The following is a 19,338-nucleotide window of genomic DNA, read 5'->3' on the forward strand; positions in this document are numbered from 1 at the left end:
TCATACCTTTGGTTCCTCTCGGACAAGTCTCAGCTCCCCATACCTTCTGGAGTACCTCTGTGAGCCTTGGAATTCAGGAAAGGTATCAGCAACACACCCAGAATAACTAAACACAAATTCCAGTCTGTAATTCACTTTCAGCTACTGGACTTAGCCTGTGTCCCACATCCTCTCTCTCAACTTCGATGTGTGAATAGAGCATCACGCCTGCAAACCTGGGTTAAATTTAAATCCACTTAGGAAATATATCTAACAGGAGCCTTTTAGGTTGATTAGACTCTCTGAAGCTGCCAATATTATAAACCCACAGCTAAACCAGTAGGATTATTAGTTCAAATCACTTCATTCACATGTTTAAAATTAAAGTGGGATTGATATTGCGGCAATTTTTATATATCTGGACAAACCAACATTTTTGCTGCACAGAAGTTCACCTTTTCATAACACTCGTAGGTAGGAGATGGTGATATCACAAAAAGGGACGATCAGTGGGTCTTTAAGTCAGTACCTGACTCACACCAGGATGAGTCCAATTTCCTTCCACTCGAGTTGATGTCGTTCTTATCCACCATCGGCTTCATGGACCCTGATTGGAAATGACTGGGAACATTGGTCTAATTGTGTTCTGTCTGTGGTCACAGCCCTGGGCTCATCTTGGGTGTTGTGTTGACCTTGGAGTAGCAGCTACTCTGTGTCTGAAATGGAGAATCAATGTCAGTGTAATAGAAAATGAGACCAAGAGAGAGATAGACAGACAGAGTGAGAGATAATCAGAGAGTGAGACAGGTAGAAGGAGAGAGAAAGATAAAGAGAGTGAAAGACGAAAGAGAAAGAGTGACAGGCTCACAGTGAGAGACAGAGTGAATTTCAAAACTTGAGATGGATATATTTTTGTTGGGTAAGGTTATTGAAAGATATGGAACTAAACAGAGTAAATGTAATTGCGATACAGATCAGTCATAAGGTAACTGAATGGTGGAACAAGCTGGAGGGGCTGAATGGCCTCCTCCTGCTCATGTGTTCCTCTATTTTACAGGATCACCAAGACTGATGCCCTGTGGCTCCTCTCTCACTACCGGGGCCTTCAATTCCTGACAGTTATGGAGCAGGGTGTTATGATCCCCGTGGAGATCACCAAAGCAAAAGAATCAAAATTACTGACCAGCCCCAATAGAAAAACCAAACAGACAACATTTCAGTTCTATAAACTTTACTTTAACACTAAAACCAAAAGCAACATAAATGAAACATGAACAAGCAAATCACAGTATATCTACTTAAAGATTACACATTAATTATCAGATGTAAAGATAGATCTCTCAGATTTACTCGGCAGTCTGCTCAGCAGAGATGGCACCGAATGGTCATAAAGTTCCTCAAAACCATGAACTTCTTCAGGTGGATTTCCAACTCCTGTCCTCCAAGACACAAACACAGATGTGTTGTCTTCTTGTCTATAGCGAGTGTTGCATTCTGTCCTATAACGTTTCAGTCTTGTCACCTCTCAATGTCCTCGGACCTGCTCACAACAGTTTTAATGGCATGGTTCCACCCGTAACTCTTTAAAACAGTTGCCGCAACTCATATTTGCCAAGGGCCAGCTCCCAGAAAAAGGCCTTTTTGCAGCCTGTCTTTGGAAAAACCAACAGCTTGTCTGGAAGTAGTACAGCCTGCAGCTTGTTTCCACACTGCAGACCTGGGAACTGACCATTGACTAGCTCTGGTCACATGACTCTGTTTTATTTCATCTGGTTCTGACGTCCCAGAACTCTGAAGTTTTTAAGCTTCATTTTCCAGTAAATGACTGTCTCAAAAAACAAGCTTTGACACCAAAGCCCTTGCAACAAAGTACATTCAACAAGCCAACTGTTCAGATAAAAGTCTGCACACAAGGGTATTCAGGATGGTCTAGACAGGACAACAACCTCCCCTTCATAGATACATGATCCCGACTGCAAGACGATGGTGAGTCCAGGGAGAATGATGGGTGGATACAGTATGTGTTGTCATTGTAATGATAATCCAACCCTCAGTAAACAAACCGTTCCCAGGAGTGAAATATAAAACAAGAAATTTAATTCAGAGCAAATCATATCTGGGATTGTCTTCCTCACACATGGATGTCGAGATGATCCATGTTACCGGGGCTGGACAGGGCCTGACCCAGCACCGACAGGACAGGACATTCCCACTGGGAGGTGATATAAAGCTGAATTAACACTCGTGTATCATTTTCATTGTAAAATTAATTCTCAGTGGATATTTCCTGTCAGGTTACCTTTCAGCTGAAAGGAGGATAAAAGTTTTCACATCACCAATCACATCAATGTTCACTATAACAGACAGTCCTGAAAAACTTTCCTGCAAGTCCCTTGAACTTTACATTCAGAAATGTAAATGTACAAGGAGTTGACAGTATAATTTAGGTGTGGGGTCTCTGATTACTAATCCATTTGAAAAGGGTCCTTCAACCAAACATCTTTGAGAATCACTGCTGTTGATTCGATGTAACGCTACGTACTCATTGTAATTCTCTGTAACTCTATGTTACTATATCTGACTCCTGACGTAGCTGGAAAAGCTTTTCATATTAATACCACAATTATGCACCATCTCTGAGCTTCTCTAATGGCTGCTTTTTGTCTCCCTCAATTGTGGGTGATATTTGTCCCTATTAACCTGTAAACTGAATTCATCTTGATCCAAACTGGGTTTAATGTAAGACAGTTCAGGGAGTCAGGAATCATTCACCCCAAGACCTACACTAGCAGGTAAAACCCCAGATAGTTCCTTAGTAAGGATTCCTCTATTTCCTCAATGTATATTTCTCAGGATACTGAAACCCAGCTCCTGGAGGCTCCACTCCCTGAGCCTACAACCTTCAGCAGGGTCAGTGATGGAGTTCCACAGCAGGAGTAATTCCAGAATAACTGTCGGGATCACACCCTCATGGATGCTCCGGGTTATTTAGTTTTAATTATCCTCTTGTCTAACTTGCACACGTCAATAAAACAGGGAATTCCTGGTAACACTGCAGGTTCTTCATTATCTGGAGATCAAATGTGTGTTGTATTATTGTCCCAGCAGTTAACAGACTCCTGTGAACTCCTCGGTCTGCTATTTGAATGAACACCTTAACCTATTTATTTTAAATGGGTTTGTTTTAAATAAGTTAACGTCTACTTTGAAATGGTAGATTCAGGCCTGTCACACAAACATGTTAAATCTTTGTAGAATAATTACCACAGTCATTTTCAGACTGGAAACTTAAAACTGCAATTTCACTTTCAGTCGGGAACAGATCACAGTTTTACACCAATCTCTGATTTGACATCACATTTCTAGCATTTACCACTGTTCTTCCTGACCCTAAACGCAGTTGTAAAGCTTTCTGTTCCATGGCAGGAACTCTGAGCCAAGGAAGAGAGCAACTGGGACACATTTCTTACACACCTCAGGATTAACCCACACGGGGACTTTGCTGTCAGTGAAGAGAGACGAGAAAGACCAAAGTGTCCTCTGTCCCTCTCAGTGTTGCCCTGAAGGACTGTGTCCAGGCTGAAGTTCTGTTCCTGCCGTACGATCCTCCTCCCAGATTGTCCTTTCTGAGCTCCAGCCTGGTGATGTTAAACATTCACAGAATCACAGAATTGTTACAACGCAGAAGGAGGCCATTCGGCCCATCGTGTCCACACTGGCTCTCTGAAAGAGCAATTTCTTCAGTCCCATTACTCTGCCTTCTCTCCATAACGCTGCACATTCTTCCCCTTCATATAACTGTCTAATTCCCTTCTGATTGCTTCAATTGAACCTGCCTCCACCATGTTCTCAGGCAGTGCATTCCAGATCTTAACCACTCGCTGCCCGAAAATGTTGTTCCTCATGTCACTTTTGCTTCTCTTACCAAATACTTTCAATCTGTGCCCTCTTGTTCTCAATCGTTTCACAAGTGGGAACAGTTTCTCTCTACTCTGTCCAGACCCGTCATGATTTTGAATACCGCTGTCAAATCACCTCTCAGCCTTCTCTTCTCCAGAAAAAAACAGTCCTAACTTTTCCAATCTATCTTCATAACTGAAATTCCTCATCCCTGGAACCATTCTCATGAATTTCTTCTGGTCTCTCTCCAATGCCCTCACGTCTTTCCTCAAGTGCAGTGCCCAGAATTGGACGCAATACTCCTGCTGAGGCCGAAGTAGTGTTTTCTCCAAGTTCAACATAACCTCCTTGCTCTTGTACTCTATGCCCCTATTGATAAAGTCCAGGATACTTTATTAACTGCTCTCTCAACCTGTCCTGCCAACTTTAATGACTTACGCGCATATAAACCCAGGCTCCTCTGCTCCTGCACCCCCTTTAGAATTGTACCCTTTATTCTATATTGTCTCTCCATGTTCTTCCTACCAAAATGAATCACTTCACATTTCTCTGCATTGAACTTCATTTGCCACCTGTTTGCCCAATTCACCAACTTGTCTATGTCCTTTTGAAGGTCTACACTATCCTCCTCACAGTTCACAATGCTTCCAAGTTTCTCATCATCTGCAAACTTTGAAATTGTGCCCTGTACACCAAGGTCCAGGTCATGAATATATAGCAGGAAAAGGAAGGGTCCCAACACTGATATTGGGGAACTCCACTACAAACCTTCCTCCAGCCCGAAAAACATCCATTAACCACTACTTTTTGTTTCCTGTCACTCAGCCAATTTCATGTCCATGTTGCTACCGTCCCTTTTATTCCATGAGCTACAAGCATGCACACAAGCCTGTTGTATGGCACTGTATCAAATATCTTTTGAAAGTCCATGTACACTACATCAACAGCATTGCCCTCATCAACCCTCTCTGTTACCTCCTCAAAACACTCCAGCACGTTAGTTAAATATGATTTTCCCGTAAGAAATCCAAGGTGGCTTTCCTTAATTAACTCGCATTTGTCCATTTTTCCTTTCAGGTGGGAAAGACAAAAATCTACAACAGTGTGTTTAAAACAAAGCTGATTTATTTCTAATCTATCCCGAATATTAACATCCAGCCCAAATCGAGCTGTTATTATCAGCAGAAATAATCTTCAACTGTCAGAATAGAAACAGAGAAAACTTATGAAGCACAAGGAGGCTATTTGGCCCATCATATCTATGCCAGCCAAAAACAGAGCTAACCAGCCTAATCCCACTTTCCAGCTCTTGGTCCATTGCCCTGTAGGTTACAGAAACCCAAGCGCATATCCAAGTGTTTTTTTAATGTGATGAGGGTTTCTGTCTCTACCACCATTTCAGGCAGTGAGTTCCAGACCCCCAGCACCCTCCCAGTGAAATGATTTCTCCATTTCCCTCTAATGCTTCTGCAAATGACTATAAATCTATGCCCCTTGGTTATTAACCTTCCCGCTAAGAGAAATAGGTCCTTCCTATCCACTATATCTAGGCCCTGCATAATTTTATACTTCAATTAAATCTCCCCTCAGCCTCCTCTGTTCCAAAGAAAACAACCCCAGCCTATCCAATCTTTCCCAACAGCTAAAATTCTCCAGTCTTGACAACATCTTCATAAATCTCCTCAGTACCCTCTCTGTTGCAATCACTCCTACCCTACAATGCGGTGACCAGAATGTACATTTATTCTAGCGGTGGTTTCACTTTAGGGGAGGCAGTGGCAATACCACTGGACTAGTAATCTAGAGGCCTAGCTAGTACTCTGGGGACATGGGTTTGAATCCCACCCTGGCAGATGGTGAAATTTGAAATCAATTAATAGAAAATCTGGAATTAAAAAAGCTAGTCTAATGATGGTCACGAAACTGTTGTCGTTTGTTGTAAAATCCCATCTGGTTCACTTATGTCCTTTAGGGAAAGAAATCTGCTGTCCTTACCTGGTCTGGCCTACATATGCCTCCAGACCCACAGCAAGGTGGTTGACTCTTAAATGGCCTAGCAGGCCACTCAGTTCAAGGGCAATTTGGGATGGGCTATAAATGCTGACTCTTATACTAATAAAGGAAAGTATCTCATATGCCTTCTTGACCATCTTATCTACCTGGCCTACGACCTTCACATATCTCTGGATGTGTATTCCAAGGTCCTTCTGTTCTTCTACACTTTGCAGGATCCTATCATTCACTGTGTATTCCCTTGCCTTATTTGTTCTCCCCAAATGCATTCTCTCACTTTCCCAGTTAAATTCCCTTTGCCAGTTTTCTGCCCATCTGACCAGTCCATTGAGAGCTTCCTGCAGTCTGCAGCTTTCTTACAAAAACTGGACATCTGGTTGGCTTTGAGTATCATCTGCAAACTTCTTAATCATGCCCCCCCCCCCACTTAAGCCTAAATTATTGATACATACAATATAAACCAAGCGGCCTGGTACTGAGCCCTGTGGAAACCCAACTGAAAACAAGCTTCCAGTCAGGATTCAGCCCCGGATGTGATTAACAGCAGCAATAACAGCAACAGAATTCAATCCCTGCAGTCACTTGTGAACTTGCTGGTGTCTCAGCAGATTACTTGAATCAGCAAATCCCTTCCCACAATCACAGCAGGTGAACGGCCTCCCCCCAGTGTGAACTTGCTGATGTTTCAGCAGATTGCCTTTACTTTTAAATCTCTTCTCACAGTCGGAACATTTAAACGGCCTCTTATCTGTGTGAACAAGTTGGTGTGTTTGGAGGTGGGACGACTGAGTGAATCCCTTCTCACACACGGAGCAGGTGAATGGCTTCTCCCCAGTGTGAACTCGCTGGTGTTTTAGCAGGATGGATCGATTAGTGAATCCCTTCCCACAGTCAGTGCAGGTAAACGGTCTCTCCCCAGTGTGAGTACGTTGGTGTTGCAGAAGGTAGTTTTTACTTTTAAACCTCTTCTCACAGTCAGAACATTTAAAAGGTCTTTTATCTGTGTGAACAAGTTGGTGTGTCAGCAGGGAGGATGGATTAGGGAATCTCTTCCCACACTCAGAGCAGGTGAATGGCCTCGCCCCAGTGTGAGTGCGTTGGTGTTGCAACAGCTGGTTTTTACTTTTAAACCTCTTCTCACAGTCAGAACACTTAAAAGGTCTCTTGTCTGTGTGAACAAGTTGGTGTGTCAGGAGGTGGGACAACTGAATGAATCCCTTCCCACACAAGGAGCAGGTAAACGGCTTCTCCCCAGTGTGAACTCGCTCGTGTGTTAGAACGTGGGTCGGCCGAGAGAATCCCTTCCCACACACTGAGCAGGTGAACGGCCTCTCCCCAGTGTGACTGCGTTGGTGTTTCAGTAGATCATTTGTGCTTTTAAAACTCTTCTCACAGTCAGAACATTTAAAAGCTCTGTTATCTGTGTGAACAAGCTGGTGTGTCAGCAGATTAGATGGATTAGGGAATCTCTTCCCACACACAGAGCAGTTGAACGGCCTCTCCCCAGTGTGGCTGCGTCGATGAGTTTCCAGCTGACATGGGTAATTGAATCCCTTCCCACAATCCCCACATTTCCACGGTTTCTCCGTGGTGCGGGTATCCTTGTGTCTCTCCAGGCTTGACGATCAAATGAAACCTCAGCCACACACAGAACACGTACACAGTTTCTCCCCACTGTGAATGCTGTGATGTTTTTTTCAGGCTGTGCAATTAATTAAAGCTCTTTCCACAGTCAGTGTACTGGAACATTCTCACTCAGGTGTGTGCATCTCGATGCTGTTCCAATCACACTGATGTTTAAAATCTTTTCCCACACACAAAACAGACGAACATTTCTCCTTCCACATTCAAAGGATGATGATATTCAGGTCCTGATGATCGAGTGACTCTGTCAGATCTTGATGTGATGTTTGATTTGAGTTTCCCGTTTGCAAATCCTCCCCATCTAATCCCCTGTAAAAGGAGATTACAAAGAATGACATAGAATACACAGTACACAAACAGGCCATTCAGTCCAACTAGTCTGTGCTAGTACTTATACACCTCGTGTGTCTGTTCCTATTCCATCTACCTCATTTCAGCAGATCTTTTTATTCCCTTCGTTCTCATGTTTTCATCTAGTTTCCTCTTGAAAGTATTTCAACTATTTCCCTGACACACTTGCACATTCTACCCACTCCCTGAGTTAAAAAAACAATCCTTATTTCCCTGTTGGATTTATTAGTAACTAGATTTGGATTCACTCACAAGTGGAAACATTCCACGTCTACCCAGTCAAATCCATCGATAATTTTAAAGAGCTTTATCATGACACCGCTAAATCTTCTGTTTTCCAAATAAAAAAAAAGCCCCAACCTGTTCAATCTTTCCCGAAAGCTGTAATCTCTCAGTTTACAAAAGCCATCACTGTCAGTCCAGGATAGAAATTCACAACATTCTCTCCTGCTTCCTGGCCCAGGACGGCCGCACATGCGCCCTGATGCACATTGCCTCCTATAAAGATGGCGGCAATTAACCCGGGCCTGTCACTGGGAGAAGCCCAGCAGCTGCAGCGCGGCTCGGTACAAACGCGGGAGCAGTGGGCTTCGTGTTCGCGGTGTTGAGGCCTACACCAGGTGTTTATGAAGCCTCACCGCCCACTCGCCGGCTCCATTCCTCTCCTGCACCGGGTGCTTCCTTACCCGCTGCGGATGCGACACAATCAATCCAATCCAGTTCCAACATCCACACTGCGCATGCTCCCGTCACAGCCGACACCGCGCCTGTGCGCGGATTCCTGTAATGAGGATAGGGCACTTTCTGTACCACGGGGCATGCTGGGTACCAGCTCCGCCATTGAAACACTGTATTACTTAACCGAAAATAATGTTATGAACCGATTGCGATTGGAGCCGAAGGGCCAAGCTATAAAGTTAACGGTACGGTGGCGCAGTGGTGAGCACTGCAGCCTCACAGCTCCAGCGACCCGAGTTCAATTCTGGGTACTGCCTGTGTGGAGTTTGCAAGTTCTCCCTATGTCTGCGTGGTTTTTCTCCGGGTGCTCCGGTTTCCTCCCACAAGCCAAAAGACTTACAGGTTGGTAGGTAAATTGGCCATTATAAATTGCCACTAGTATAGGTAGGTGATAGGGAAATATAGGGACAGGTGGGGATGTGGTAGGAATATGGGATTAGTATAAATGGGTGGTTGATGGTCGGCACAGACTCGGTGGGCCGAAGGGCCTGTTTCAGTGCTGTATCTCTAAACTAAACTAAACTAAAAAATTGGTACAGAAACCCAAGTGGCCGTGCCCTCTGCAATAATTCTGTCCTGCATATAATTAACAGTAACAGTTACAGCAGAACCAACCCCTGGTCCCTGATCTGTCAGCAGGTGAGGTGAACAAGTGAATCTCTTTCCACACTCACTTCCAACAGAACTGTGGATATACCTACGCCCCAAAGACTGCAGCGGTTCAAGACAGCTCACCACCATCTTCACAAGGGCAATTAGGGGTGGGTAATAAATGCTGACCTACCCAGCGATGCCCACATCCAATGAACGAATCGTAAAAATAAAATTGCCCACAAGTCCGTTGCGCAGTACAGTATCAAATGCCATATCAACAACCGATCGTGCGGGAATTCCCAGGCAGCGGAGGACTGGTGGAGGGAGAGAGGCAGAGAGGAGGCAAAACAATGGAGAAAATGAGGGAATACTCCGGGTGATGCACTGTCCCTCCCTCACCTCCCTCCCCTCCAATCCCACAACCAATTCTGCTCACCCCCACCTCCCCTTTTCCATTATTCTGCCATTGACGGCCGTCAAGTCTCGAAGGACTGAAATTCTGTCATAGAGTCATAGAGTTATCCAGCACAGAAACAGGCCCTTCAGCCCATCGTGTCTGTGCCAGCCATCAAGCACCTAACTATTCTAATCCCATTTTCCAGCACTTGGCCTGTATCCTTGTATGCTATGGTGTTTCAAGTGCTCATCTAAATACTCCTTAAATGTTGTGAGGGTTCCTGCCTCTACCACCTCTTCAGGCAGTGTGTTCCAGATTCCAACCACCCACTGGGTGAAAAAATGTTTTCCTCAAATCCCCTCTAAACCTCCTGCCCCTTACCTTAAATCTGTGCCCCCTAGTTATTGACTCCTCTGCTAAGGGAAAACGTTTCTTTCTATCTCACCTATCAATGCCCCTCATAATTTTGTATACCTCAATCATGTCCCTCCTCAGCCTTCTCTGCTCTGAGGAAACCAACCCTAGCCTTCTCAGTCTCTCTTCACAGTTGAAATGCTCCAGCCCAGGCAACATCCTGCTGAATCTCCTCTACACCATCTCCAGTGCAATCACATCCTTCCTATAGTGTGGTGCCCAGAACTGTACACAGTACTCCAGATGTGGCTTAACTAGCATTTCATACAGTTCCATCATAACCTCCCTGCTCTTATATTCTATGCCTTGGCTAATAAAGGCAAGTACCCCGTATGCCTTCCTAACCACCTTATCTACCTGTGCTGCTGCCTTCAGTGATCTATGGACAAGTACACCAAGGTCCCTCTGTACTACCTAGGTGGTGTAATACCTGGCCTTTTACCTCCTCACTATTTGAGGCCCCAAATACTCCTTTCAGGTGAAGCAGCGATTTACTTGTACTTCTTTCAATTTAGTATACTGCGTTCACTGCTCACAATGTGGTCTCCTCTATATTGCAGAGACCAAACGCAGATTAGGTGACCACTTTGCAGAACACTTCTGCTCAGTGCGAAAGCATAACCCCAAGCTTCTGGTTGTCTGACATTTCAACACACACCCCTGCTCCCATATCTGTCCTGGGGGGTTCTGCAGTGTTCCAGTGAACATCAACACAAGCTCGAGGAGCAGCATCTCATTTACCAATTAGGCATGCTACAGCCTGCCAGACTGAACATTGAGTTGAATAATTTCAGAGCATGACGGGCCCCCTTTTTAAGTTTTTTTTTCTTTTTTCTTTGTTTATTTTATTTTAGTTTGTTTCATCATTAATTTTTTTAACTATGTGCCTACCCACCTTTTATTCATGCTTTGGGCCAGGGCTGTTCATTTTTCTGTCAATTAACACCCTCTCCGCACTAACGTTTGCCGTTCCTCCATGACCTTCTGATCAGTTAATCTCTGTGACCCTCTGTTCTTACCTTTTGCTATCTCTTGCCCCATCCCCGCTCAATTTGCTTAAAACCTATTATATTTCGAACTTTTGCCAGTTCTGATGAAGGGTCACTGACCTGAAACTTTAACTCTACTTCTCTCTCCACAGATGCTGCCAGACCTGCTGAGTATTTCCAGCATCTCATTTTTATTTCAGATTTCCAGTATCTGCAGTATTTTGTTTTTATTTAAAGGAACTTTATTGTTTGCAGTTATGGCTGTGTGGTTAAGGTTTGACATCCATTGGGCTCTCCCTGCACAGGTTTGGATCTTGCTGTCTGCACGCCTGGTTATTGCTAAAATTTTGCCAGGTCTTTGACGAGCCAGTCGTCAGTTGGGTGGAAAAAAATCTTGTACCTCCGGTTTCTTATTTCCATTGAGCTACAAGCATTCATGAAACTTGTGAACACAAATGAAACAAAGTTGAGCCAAGTGGGTGACTTTCTTTCACACATTTTTTCCATCTCAGCCTGTATTCATATCATTTGTGTAGTTTCATATTCAAATATTACGGTTGAAAATATCAGGATAAAAAGATACAAGAGGAGATGGCATCTTTCTGTATTGTCTTCAGTGGAGACTATTTAGTGACTCAGTGCCCGTATGCTGCAAAGTGGATAATGATTGAAATTGTCACTGAGCAACATTGAAACAGACTGAAACCGAGTAGTTGTGATCCAGTGTTAGGACAATGGGCACATCCAGAGAATGAACTAATAAATAAAAATAGACCAAACTGAAATCCCTCAGACATTAGGAATTGTTTCTACTGCTGTCAGAGTTCTTACAATAAACAGAAATATAAAAGTTCACTCACAACTTTTACGAAATGGAGAGGTTATAATAGCCACGAAGGCCTGACTAGGCTTTTTCTGTTTTCATTTCAGATTTCCATCATCCGCAGTGTATTATCTATTGCACCCAAATGGTTGAAGGATCATCTCCAGGTAGCTACCATTAGACCCAGTTTCCCAGAGAAAGAGACTTTATTCAGGAGACTGCCATATGTCAGAAGGTCCATCACCCCTCGCAATACAGACAGATTGAGGTTTGACTCTCCCAAACCTGGCGGACAGGTTCTGAGACACAGAAAGCTACTACCTGGTAGGTGACTCACTCTGGACTGGGTGGAGCGTGGTTTGAGTGACAAGCCTTATGGTATATCAGGACTGGTCAGAGCCATTGGTTCCTCTTTTGCTCCTGGAATGGACAGATGCAGACAGGTTGGTGAAAGTCTCTGATTTTGAACTCTACCTCTCTCAACTGGAATTTTAAATGTGCTGTAGGACTGTGTGAGTGTCTCTGAGCATTGTAGTGGGACTGTGTGAGTGTCTCTGAGCATTGTAATGGGAATGTGTGAATTTGTGTGAGTGTCTCTGAGCATTGTAGTGGGAATGTGTGAATTTGTGTGAGTGTCTCTGAGCATTGTAGTGGGAATGTGTGAATTTGTGTGAGTGTCTCTGAGCATTGTAGTGGGACTGTGTGAGTTTGTGTGTGTGTCTCTGAACCGAGTTGTGGGACTGTGTGAGTTTGTGTATATGTGTCTCTGAACTGCATTCTGCCCCCCTCCCCGCGGCTGGGCTGAAGGTAGAAGGCAAAGATACCGAGCAGAGAGAGGGAAGAGATGGAGAGAGAGAGATTTAGAACTTGTAGAAATGTAGAGAGGCAGAGATATAAAGGATGTCGAGAGATAGAAATACAGAGATATAAAGAAAGACGTGGAGAGGCTGAGATATGAACAGCCAGGGAGGTGCCGAGAAAAGTCGCAGGAAGAGATGCAGAGAGTGCAATATACAGGTTACATTGGGTGCTGTGGAGCAGCGGTTCTCAACCTTTGTATTTCTGAGGGCCGCCTCCCCCTCCATCTTGGTGTAATAATATCTCAACACCCGTTTAAAAAAGATTCTGCAGGTAAGACTGGGTGACACGGAGAAACATATATCTTTATTATTGTTCCGCTCTGGAGAAAGTTCTTAGCAAAGGATTCCTCTTGTCAAAGCACAGACCCTCACAGCATCGACATGTTGCAGCTTCTAAAAATCTCCTAGAGAGAAAGAGATGAATCACTGGCAAAAACAAAGACTTTTGAAATGAAAGGTGCTGAGATCTTGCCCATTGTCATGTTAATCCAGGTACCATGGCTGCTTTGACCAGAGACATTCCAGGGAGCTGCTTTTTGATGATCTGTGAACTTATCTCTACAAGGTCATTGTTGAGAACATTTGCTGCATCTTTCAGCTCATCAACAGGGGGACAGTGACATGACCAGGCCCCAGTCTGTCCAGAAGCTGCTAAACTCTCTTTAAAACTGTCATTAAGATGTTAGTTCCTTATCATTGTCCCAGGCTGGGAGCTGGACAGTCACTAAACACTGGAGACCCCCAGAGCCTGTCTCTCTCCCTCTCTGTGTTTAACCTGCCATTTCAATCTGTTTCTCTCCCTCTATATTTTTCTGTGTCTCATCATCTGTTTATGCCTCATTGTAAAAACAAAAACACTGGTGATTTCCCATCCGTGTCCTGTTTACTGCCCCTGCTCCGACTCAGCCCAGGGTTGGTGGTTTGTGCATTCATTGTTACAGTGCGAAGAAGCTGCTGATTCCTTTGGGAGTTTTTTTCAAATGTTCATTCAAGGGATGTGGGCGTCGCTGGCCAGGCAAGCCTTTATTGCCCATCACTAACTGCCGTTGAGAAGGTGGTGGTGAGCTGCCTTCTTCAACTGCTGCAGTCCATGTGGGGTAGTGAACTCTGATTGCCAGAGGCGTTGTCATGGCAAAAGCACCAGTTTATGATGACTGACAGTTAACTGCGAAGCTTTGTTTGAAATTTAAACTAGACATTCACTAGTTCATTCATCAGGAACTGCCTTGACTAGAGTCAAGCTGCCTGGTTTAAATTTCAAACAGAGCTTTGTAGTTAACTTTCCGTCACCGTAAACTGGTGCATTCTCCATGGCACACAACAGAAATTGCTGGAAATACTCAGCAGGTCTGGCAGCATCTGTGGAGAGAGAAGCAGAGTTAATGTTTCAGGGCAGTGACCCTTGCTCAGAACTGGCAAAGGATGGAAAAGAATTAGGTTTCAATCAAGTGTATCAAACAGCCTCCCCTTTGTTCTCTTCCCCCACTCCCCTCCCCTTCTGCGCCATAATTTTTCTATGGTTCACTTACCAACCAACCAGCACTGTCTTCTCTTGCAGTATATGTTGTTGTTTTCCCTTACATTGTTATTCTTGCGTGTTGTCCTGATGAGTGCAAGATGTAAAGCTTTGACAACATGTCTCTATTTTCAGCAATTATTATTTGGGAATGATAACAAACCTTCTGAAAGTGCTCCTGATGCTGTGAAATTAGGAAATGAATTAATTTTTGAAATGTGGTCATTGTTGCAAATTCCGAAATGCTGAAGGCAATTTGTGCACAGCAAGATCTGACAAACAATCATATGATCCTGGCCAAATAAATCTGTTTTAGGTCAGAATGAATTGAAAGACAAGGCAGGTATATTTTCAAACAAAATAGCACTACAAGAGCCCTCTTTCAGGTACACGGAACAATCTCTCAGCAACATCCAAATACAAGTCGCACTTATAAAGCATGGGCTTCAAAGATTAAAACCATCACCTGTACCGTATGTGTGTATCTCTGTGTCTCTTCTTCTCCACTTTGTTTCTCTCTTCCTAATTCTATTCTAAATTTCTATCTGGGGTGCATCTTTGGCCCTCTTTCTCAATCTCACTCTCCATCCACAATACTGTCTCTTTCTCTCTATCTCAGATGTCGTCTTAATTGAGATATGTTGTCAAATATTTCTGTCTAAGCATTTTTACAAATAACACCAGATTGCTATGTGTGGCATGTTTTTATGTATTCAAGGTTGTAAATAGACAGACAGTGAGAGGGAAAGCATCTGTTCCGTCCTTAAATAAAATTGGGGCTGATCTACCTGCCACCCACCCTTCCACACTTTTCCCAGATTCGTTATTCCCCTCGTATCCAGAAATTTTTCATACATAAGAACATACAAATTAGGAGCAGCAATAGGCCACTAGTCCTTCTAGCCTGATCTGTTTGTGTTTTGAATTCCACACTCCCATGTACCCCCGATAACACATGATTCACTTGCCTACCAAGAATCTATCTACCTCCACCATAACAATATTTAATGACCTCGCCTCCACCAGCATCTGAGGCAGAGAGTTCCAAAGTCACACAACCTTCAGAAAAAATATCTCCTCATCTCTGTCCTAAAAGGGTGACCCCTAATTTTAAAACTGTGCCCCCTGGTTCTGGACTCACCCACAAGAGGAAACATCCTTTCCACATCCAGGTAATCTCACTCTTCTAAACTCCAGTGAAAACAAGCCCAGTCTGTCCAACCTTTCCGTATAAGACAACACGCTCACTCCAGGTATCAATCTAGTAAACCACATCTGAGCCACATCCAGCGCATTTACATCCTTCCTTAGATAAGGAGACCTAAACTGCATGCAGTATTTGAGATGCGGTCTCACCAATGCCCCGCATAACTGAAGCAGAACTTTTATTTTCAATTCCTCTTATAATAAAGGATAACATTCCATTAGCCTTCTTTATTACCTGCTCCACCTGCAAACTAGCTTTTTGTGACTCATGCACTAGAAGACCTAGATCCCTCTGCACCTTGGAATTCTGCAGTCGTTCTCCGTTTAAGTAATACTCTGCTTTTTTTATTCTTGCCAAACTGAACAACATTTTCCCAAATTATACGCATCCGCATCTTTTTCCCGGAATAACACCAGTTTAACGACCGCCATCTTGGTTGAGCGGGGAGCCGAGCGCATGCGCGGCCATTTTGGAGCGACAGAGAGTGGGCGGGGCTTCAGGCTCCACGTGACCAGGAGAGAAAATCATTGACTCATTTATTTGATTCTCACTCTGCACACAGGGGCTGGAGAACTGAACCCAGACAGAGTAGAGGGAGGGAGAAAACTGGCAGTGGAGCAAAGAGATGGTGCAGCGGCTTTGGATTTCAGCACAGGGAGGAGGGAGAGTGTGTGGGACGGGGATTTACAGCTTTGGGGCAACAAGAGAGGAAACAATGTTCTGTATTTCTATCCTGTAATGAGAGTGATGAATTTTGTAAACTTCTTTTTATAGGGTATTGGAAACTCAAACCACACATTACGTCAAAATCTGACAAAATCACTCAATTCATCTGATTATCATCCCCATTTGAATGTGGAAGGAGAAATGTTTTTCTGTGGGAAAAGATTTCAAACATCAGAGTGATAGAAAAGAACTGAGGCATACACTGCCGAGTGAGTGTTCCAGTACACTGACTGTCGAAAGATTTTTAACCAGTTACACAGCCTGAGAAAACATCAGACCATTCACAACCAGGAGAAACTGTACACGTGTTCTGTGTGTGGACGAGGCTTCAACTGATCATCCAACCTGGAGGGACACAAGGACAACTGCACCACGGAGAAACCATGGAAATGCGGGGACTGTGGGAAGGGATTCAGATACCCATCCCTTCTGGAAGTTCATCAACGCAGTCACACTGGGGAGAGACCGTTCACCTGCTCTGTGTGTGGGAAGGGATTTAATCGATTTTTCAACCTTCTGATACACCAGCGAGTTCACACTGGGGAGAGGCCGTTCACCTGCTCCGTGTGTGGGAAGGGATGCAGTCAGTCATCCGATCTGCTGAAGCACCAGCGAGTTCACACTGGGGAAAGACCGTTCTCCTGCTCTGTGTGTGGGAAGAGATTCATTACTTCATCCCACCTGCGGGAACACCAGCGAATTCATACTGGGGAGAGACGGTTCTCCTGCTCGGTGTGTGGGAAGGAATTTAATCAATTGACCCACCTTCTGAAACACCAACAAGTTCACACTGGTGAGAGACCATTCATCTGCTCTGTGTGTGATAAGAGATTCACTCAGTCATCCCACCTGCTGAGACATCAGCAAGTTCACGAGCGACTGTAAGAATTGAATTCTACTGTTATTGTTGCTGTTAATCACATCCAGGACTGAACCATGTTCTTCTGCTGGTTGTGGTTTGTTTCTGTTGATAATTAATTGAAACGCCAGGATTTAATGAAATGGTGCAGCAGGTTCAATGGGCTGAACAATCTACTCCAGTTCCTCTCAAATTTCACCCCAGACTTCCCCACTCTCTAACTCTGCACAAGTGCTGATTTCCTGTTGCACGGCCTTCTCCCCAGTTCTCCCATGACTTTCCATTCATCAGCTGTGTTTGACTACATGTTTATTAGGGACATGGGAACAGGAGTCGGCCATTTAGCTCCTCGAGCCTGATCTGCCATTCAATGAGATCATGTCTGATTTGCAACCTAACTCCGTGTACCCAGATATTATTTTAATACCAGCTTCCCCAGACTGTTGTAATGTGATTTGAAAAACAACTGTCATCTACATTGCACCTTTAAGATAGGAAATTGTCCCAAGGTGCATCTCAGAAGATTAAACTGACAAGTCAGACAAAAACTGACCCTGAGCTAAAGAAGGGGATATTAGGAGGGCTGACTAAAAGCTTGGTCAAAGATGTAGGTTTTTAGGAGGGTCTTAAAGGAGGAGAGATGTGGACTGGCAGAGAGATATAGGGAGGGAATTCCAGAGCTTAGGGCCAATGACTGAAGGCAGAGACAATGGGACAGAGAGTGTGAGTGTAAGAGGCCAGAGTGGGAGGAATGCAGAGTTCTCTGAGGATTGTACGGCTGGAGGAGGTCACAGATATAGGGAGGAGATTTGAACCCGAGATGAGAATTTTAAAATGGAGGCATTGGTGAGCTCAAGTTTAAGCATGGTGGAGGTCAGTGAGAAGAGCATTAGAATAGACAAGCAGGCTGACAACACAGAAGCAATGGAGGGGTCAAGAGAGATGGTGGTGAGGTAGAGATGACTTTGGATGATGGCACCAAGGGGTAGCAGATAGATGAGGGATAGAAGGGGCCATCGATAGATCCTTGGGAGACTCCAAAGGTAACGAGGTGGGATGAGAAGGGATTGCTGGAGATTTTTGTCTACGATTGGATCAGTCTGAGTGGAGCCAAGTGAGGTCAGTCCTACTGAACTGGACAGTGGAGGAGAGGCATTGGAGGAAGGTGTGATAGACTGGGAGGTCAGAAGGTACGAGGAAGGTCCGTTCTTGCATGGATTCGATTTGGGAGGCAGAAGGAAATTCAGTGACTTTGGAGCAGAATGAGAGGTTGAAGATGAGGTGATGTTTACAAGGACAGAGGGGTTGAGGGTGAGGGGTTTGAGGAGGTGGGTGATAATAGCTTTAAAATGGGGCAAGAAATACCTGAGGAAAGGGAACTGTTTACAATGCCAGTTAACACGAGGGCCAGGAAGGGAAGTTGGTTGATCAGTTTAGTGGGAATGGGGGTGAGAGAGAGGGAGGTGGGTTTCCTGGATAAGATGAGCTTGGAGAGGACATGATGGGAGAGAAACTAGACAAAGCCACAGGTTCAGGGTGAGGGAAGAGGGAACCTCGGGGGATGTTTTCCTTGGTGGAGAAGAGGAGGATGCAGCTGAATGGATGGTCTCAGTGTTAGTGACAAAGAAATCCATGAGCTCCTGACACTTGTTTGAGGTCAGGTGAGAGAGGTTTAAGGTGACAGTAGTGGAGAAATGATCCTGAAATAGTGAGCAGTTTTGGAAGAGGAGAGCAGGGCCAGATGGAGCTTGATGTGTGGTGCAGCTGGCTCTGGTAATGAATGACTAAACCAGTTGAGAGTTTGAAAGAGCAGTTGTAGGTGTGGACACAAAAGGAAGGAGAATGTGAATGATGAGAGATAGAAAGAGGTGAACAGAGATGGCCTTGCCTGTGATTCAGAATGACAAGGTTGAGGTGATACTTGGAATTTCTGCTTTTCACCTATTTTCCTGTGTTTTTATTAAAGAAAATAAAAACTGATGTATTTGAATAAACCCAAAAATGACCAAAATAAACACAGAAAATCGTCAAAATTTAATACTGAAAATGTTCCTGATACTCAGCTGAGCCTGCAGTCATGTTATCTTTGTGTTTTTCTCAATGTTGGCTTCAGCATTCTGGATATCATTAGGTGTATAACAGTGTGACCTTTCATGAGGACTGGAGGATTGTAACTGGAACTTGACTGAAATAATTGGACACAGATCAATGGCCTCAGTTGTCAGCTGTCACGCAGAGTTGAAGTGTCTGTAAGGCTGTGGAAAACTGTGACATATCCTGAGATTTTCAGAAGGAGTCCGAGTCAACTTCAGGAGACATCAGTTCTGA

At 44.3% G+C, this 19,338-nt stretch overlaps 2 protein-coding genes across 2 annotated transcripts; one reads left to right on the plus strand and one right to left on the minus strand.

The window, feature by feature from the left end:
- Positions 1 to 1,317: 1,317 nt before the first annotated feature.
- LOC137348532 (zinc finger protein 774-like) lies at positions 1,318 to 7,517 on the minus strand (the record flags this gene model as incomplete). The annotated part of the gene is made up of 1 exon (XM_068013836.1): positions 1,318 to 7,517. A coding segment is annotated over one exon (1,047 nt), but the record flags the coding sequence as incomplete, so codon positions are not given.
- An 876-nt stretch (positions 7,518 to 8,393) lies between these two features.
- LOC137348533 (zinc finger protein 239-like) lies at positions 8,394 to 17,036 on the plus strand. The gene is made up of 4 exons (XM_068013837.1): positions 8,394 to 8,453; positions 8,508 to 8,810; positions 11,950 to 12,009; positions 16,503 to 17,036. Exons 1-4 carry the CDS (start codon positions 8,394 to 8,396, stop codon positions 17,034 to 17,036), a joined length of 957 nt encoding a protein of 318 aa, XP_067869938.1.
- Positions 17,037 to 19,338: the final 2,302 nt, after the last annotated feature.

The sequence above is a fragment of the Heterodontus francisci genome, chromosome 34 (genome assembly GCF_036365525.1).
Source record: "Heterodontus francisci isolate sHetFra1 chromosome 34, sHetFra1.hap1, whole genome shotgun sequence".
Lineage (NCBI taxonomy): Eukaryota > Metazoa > Chordata > Chondrichthyes > Heterodontiformes > Heterodontidae > Heterodontus > Heterodontus francisci.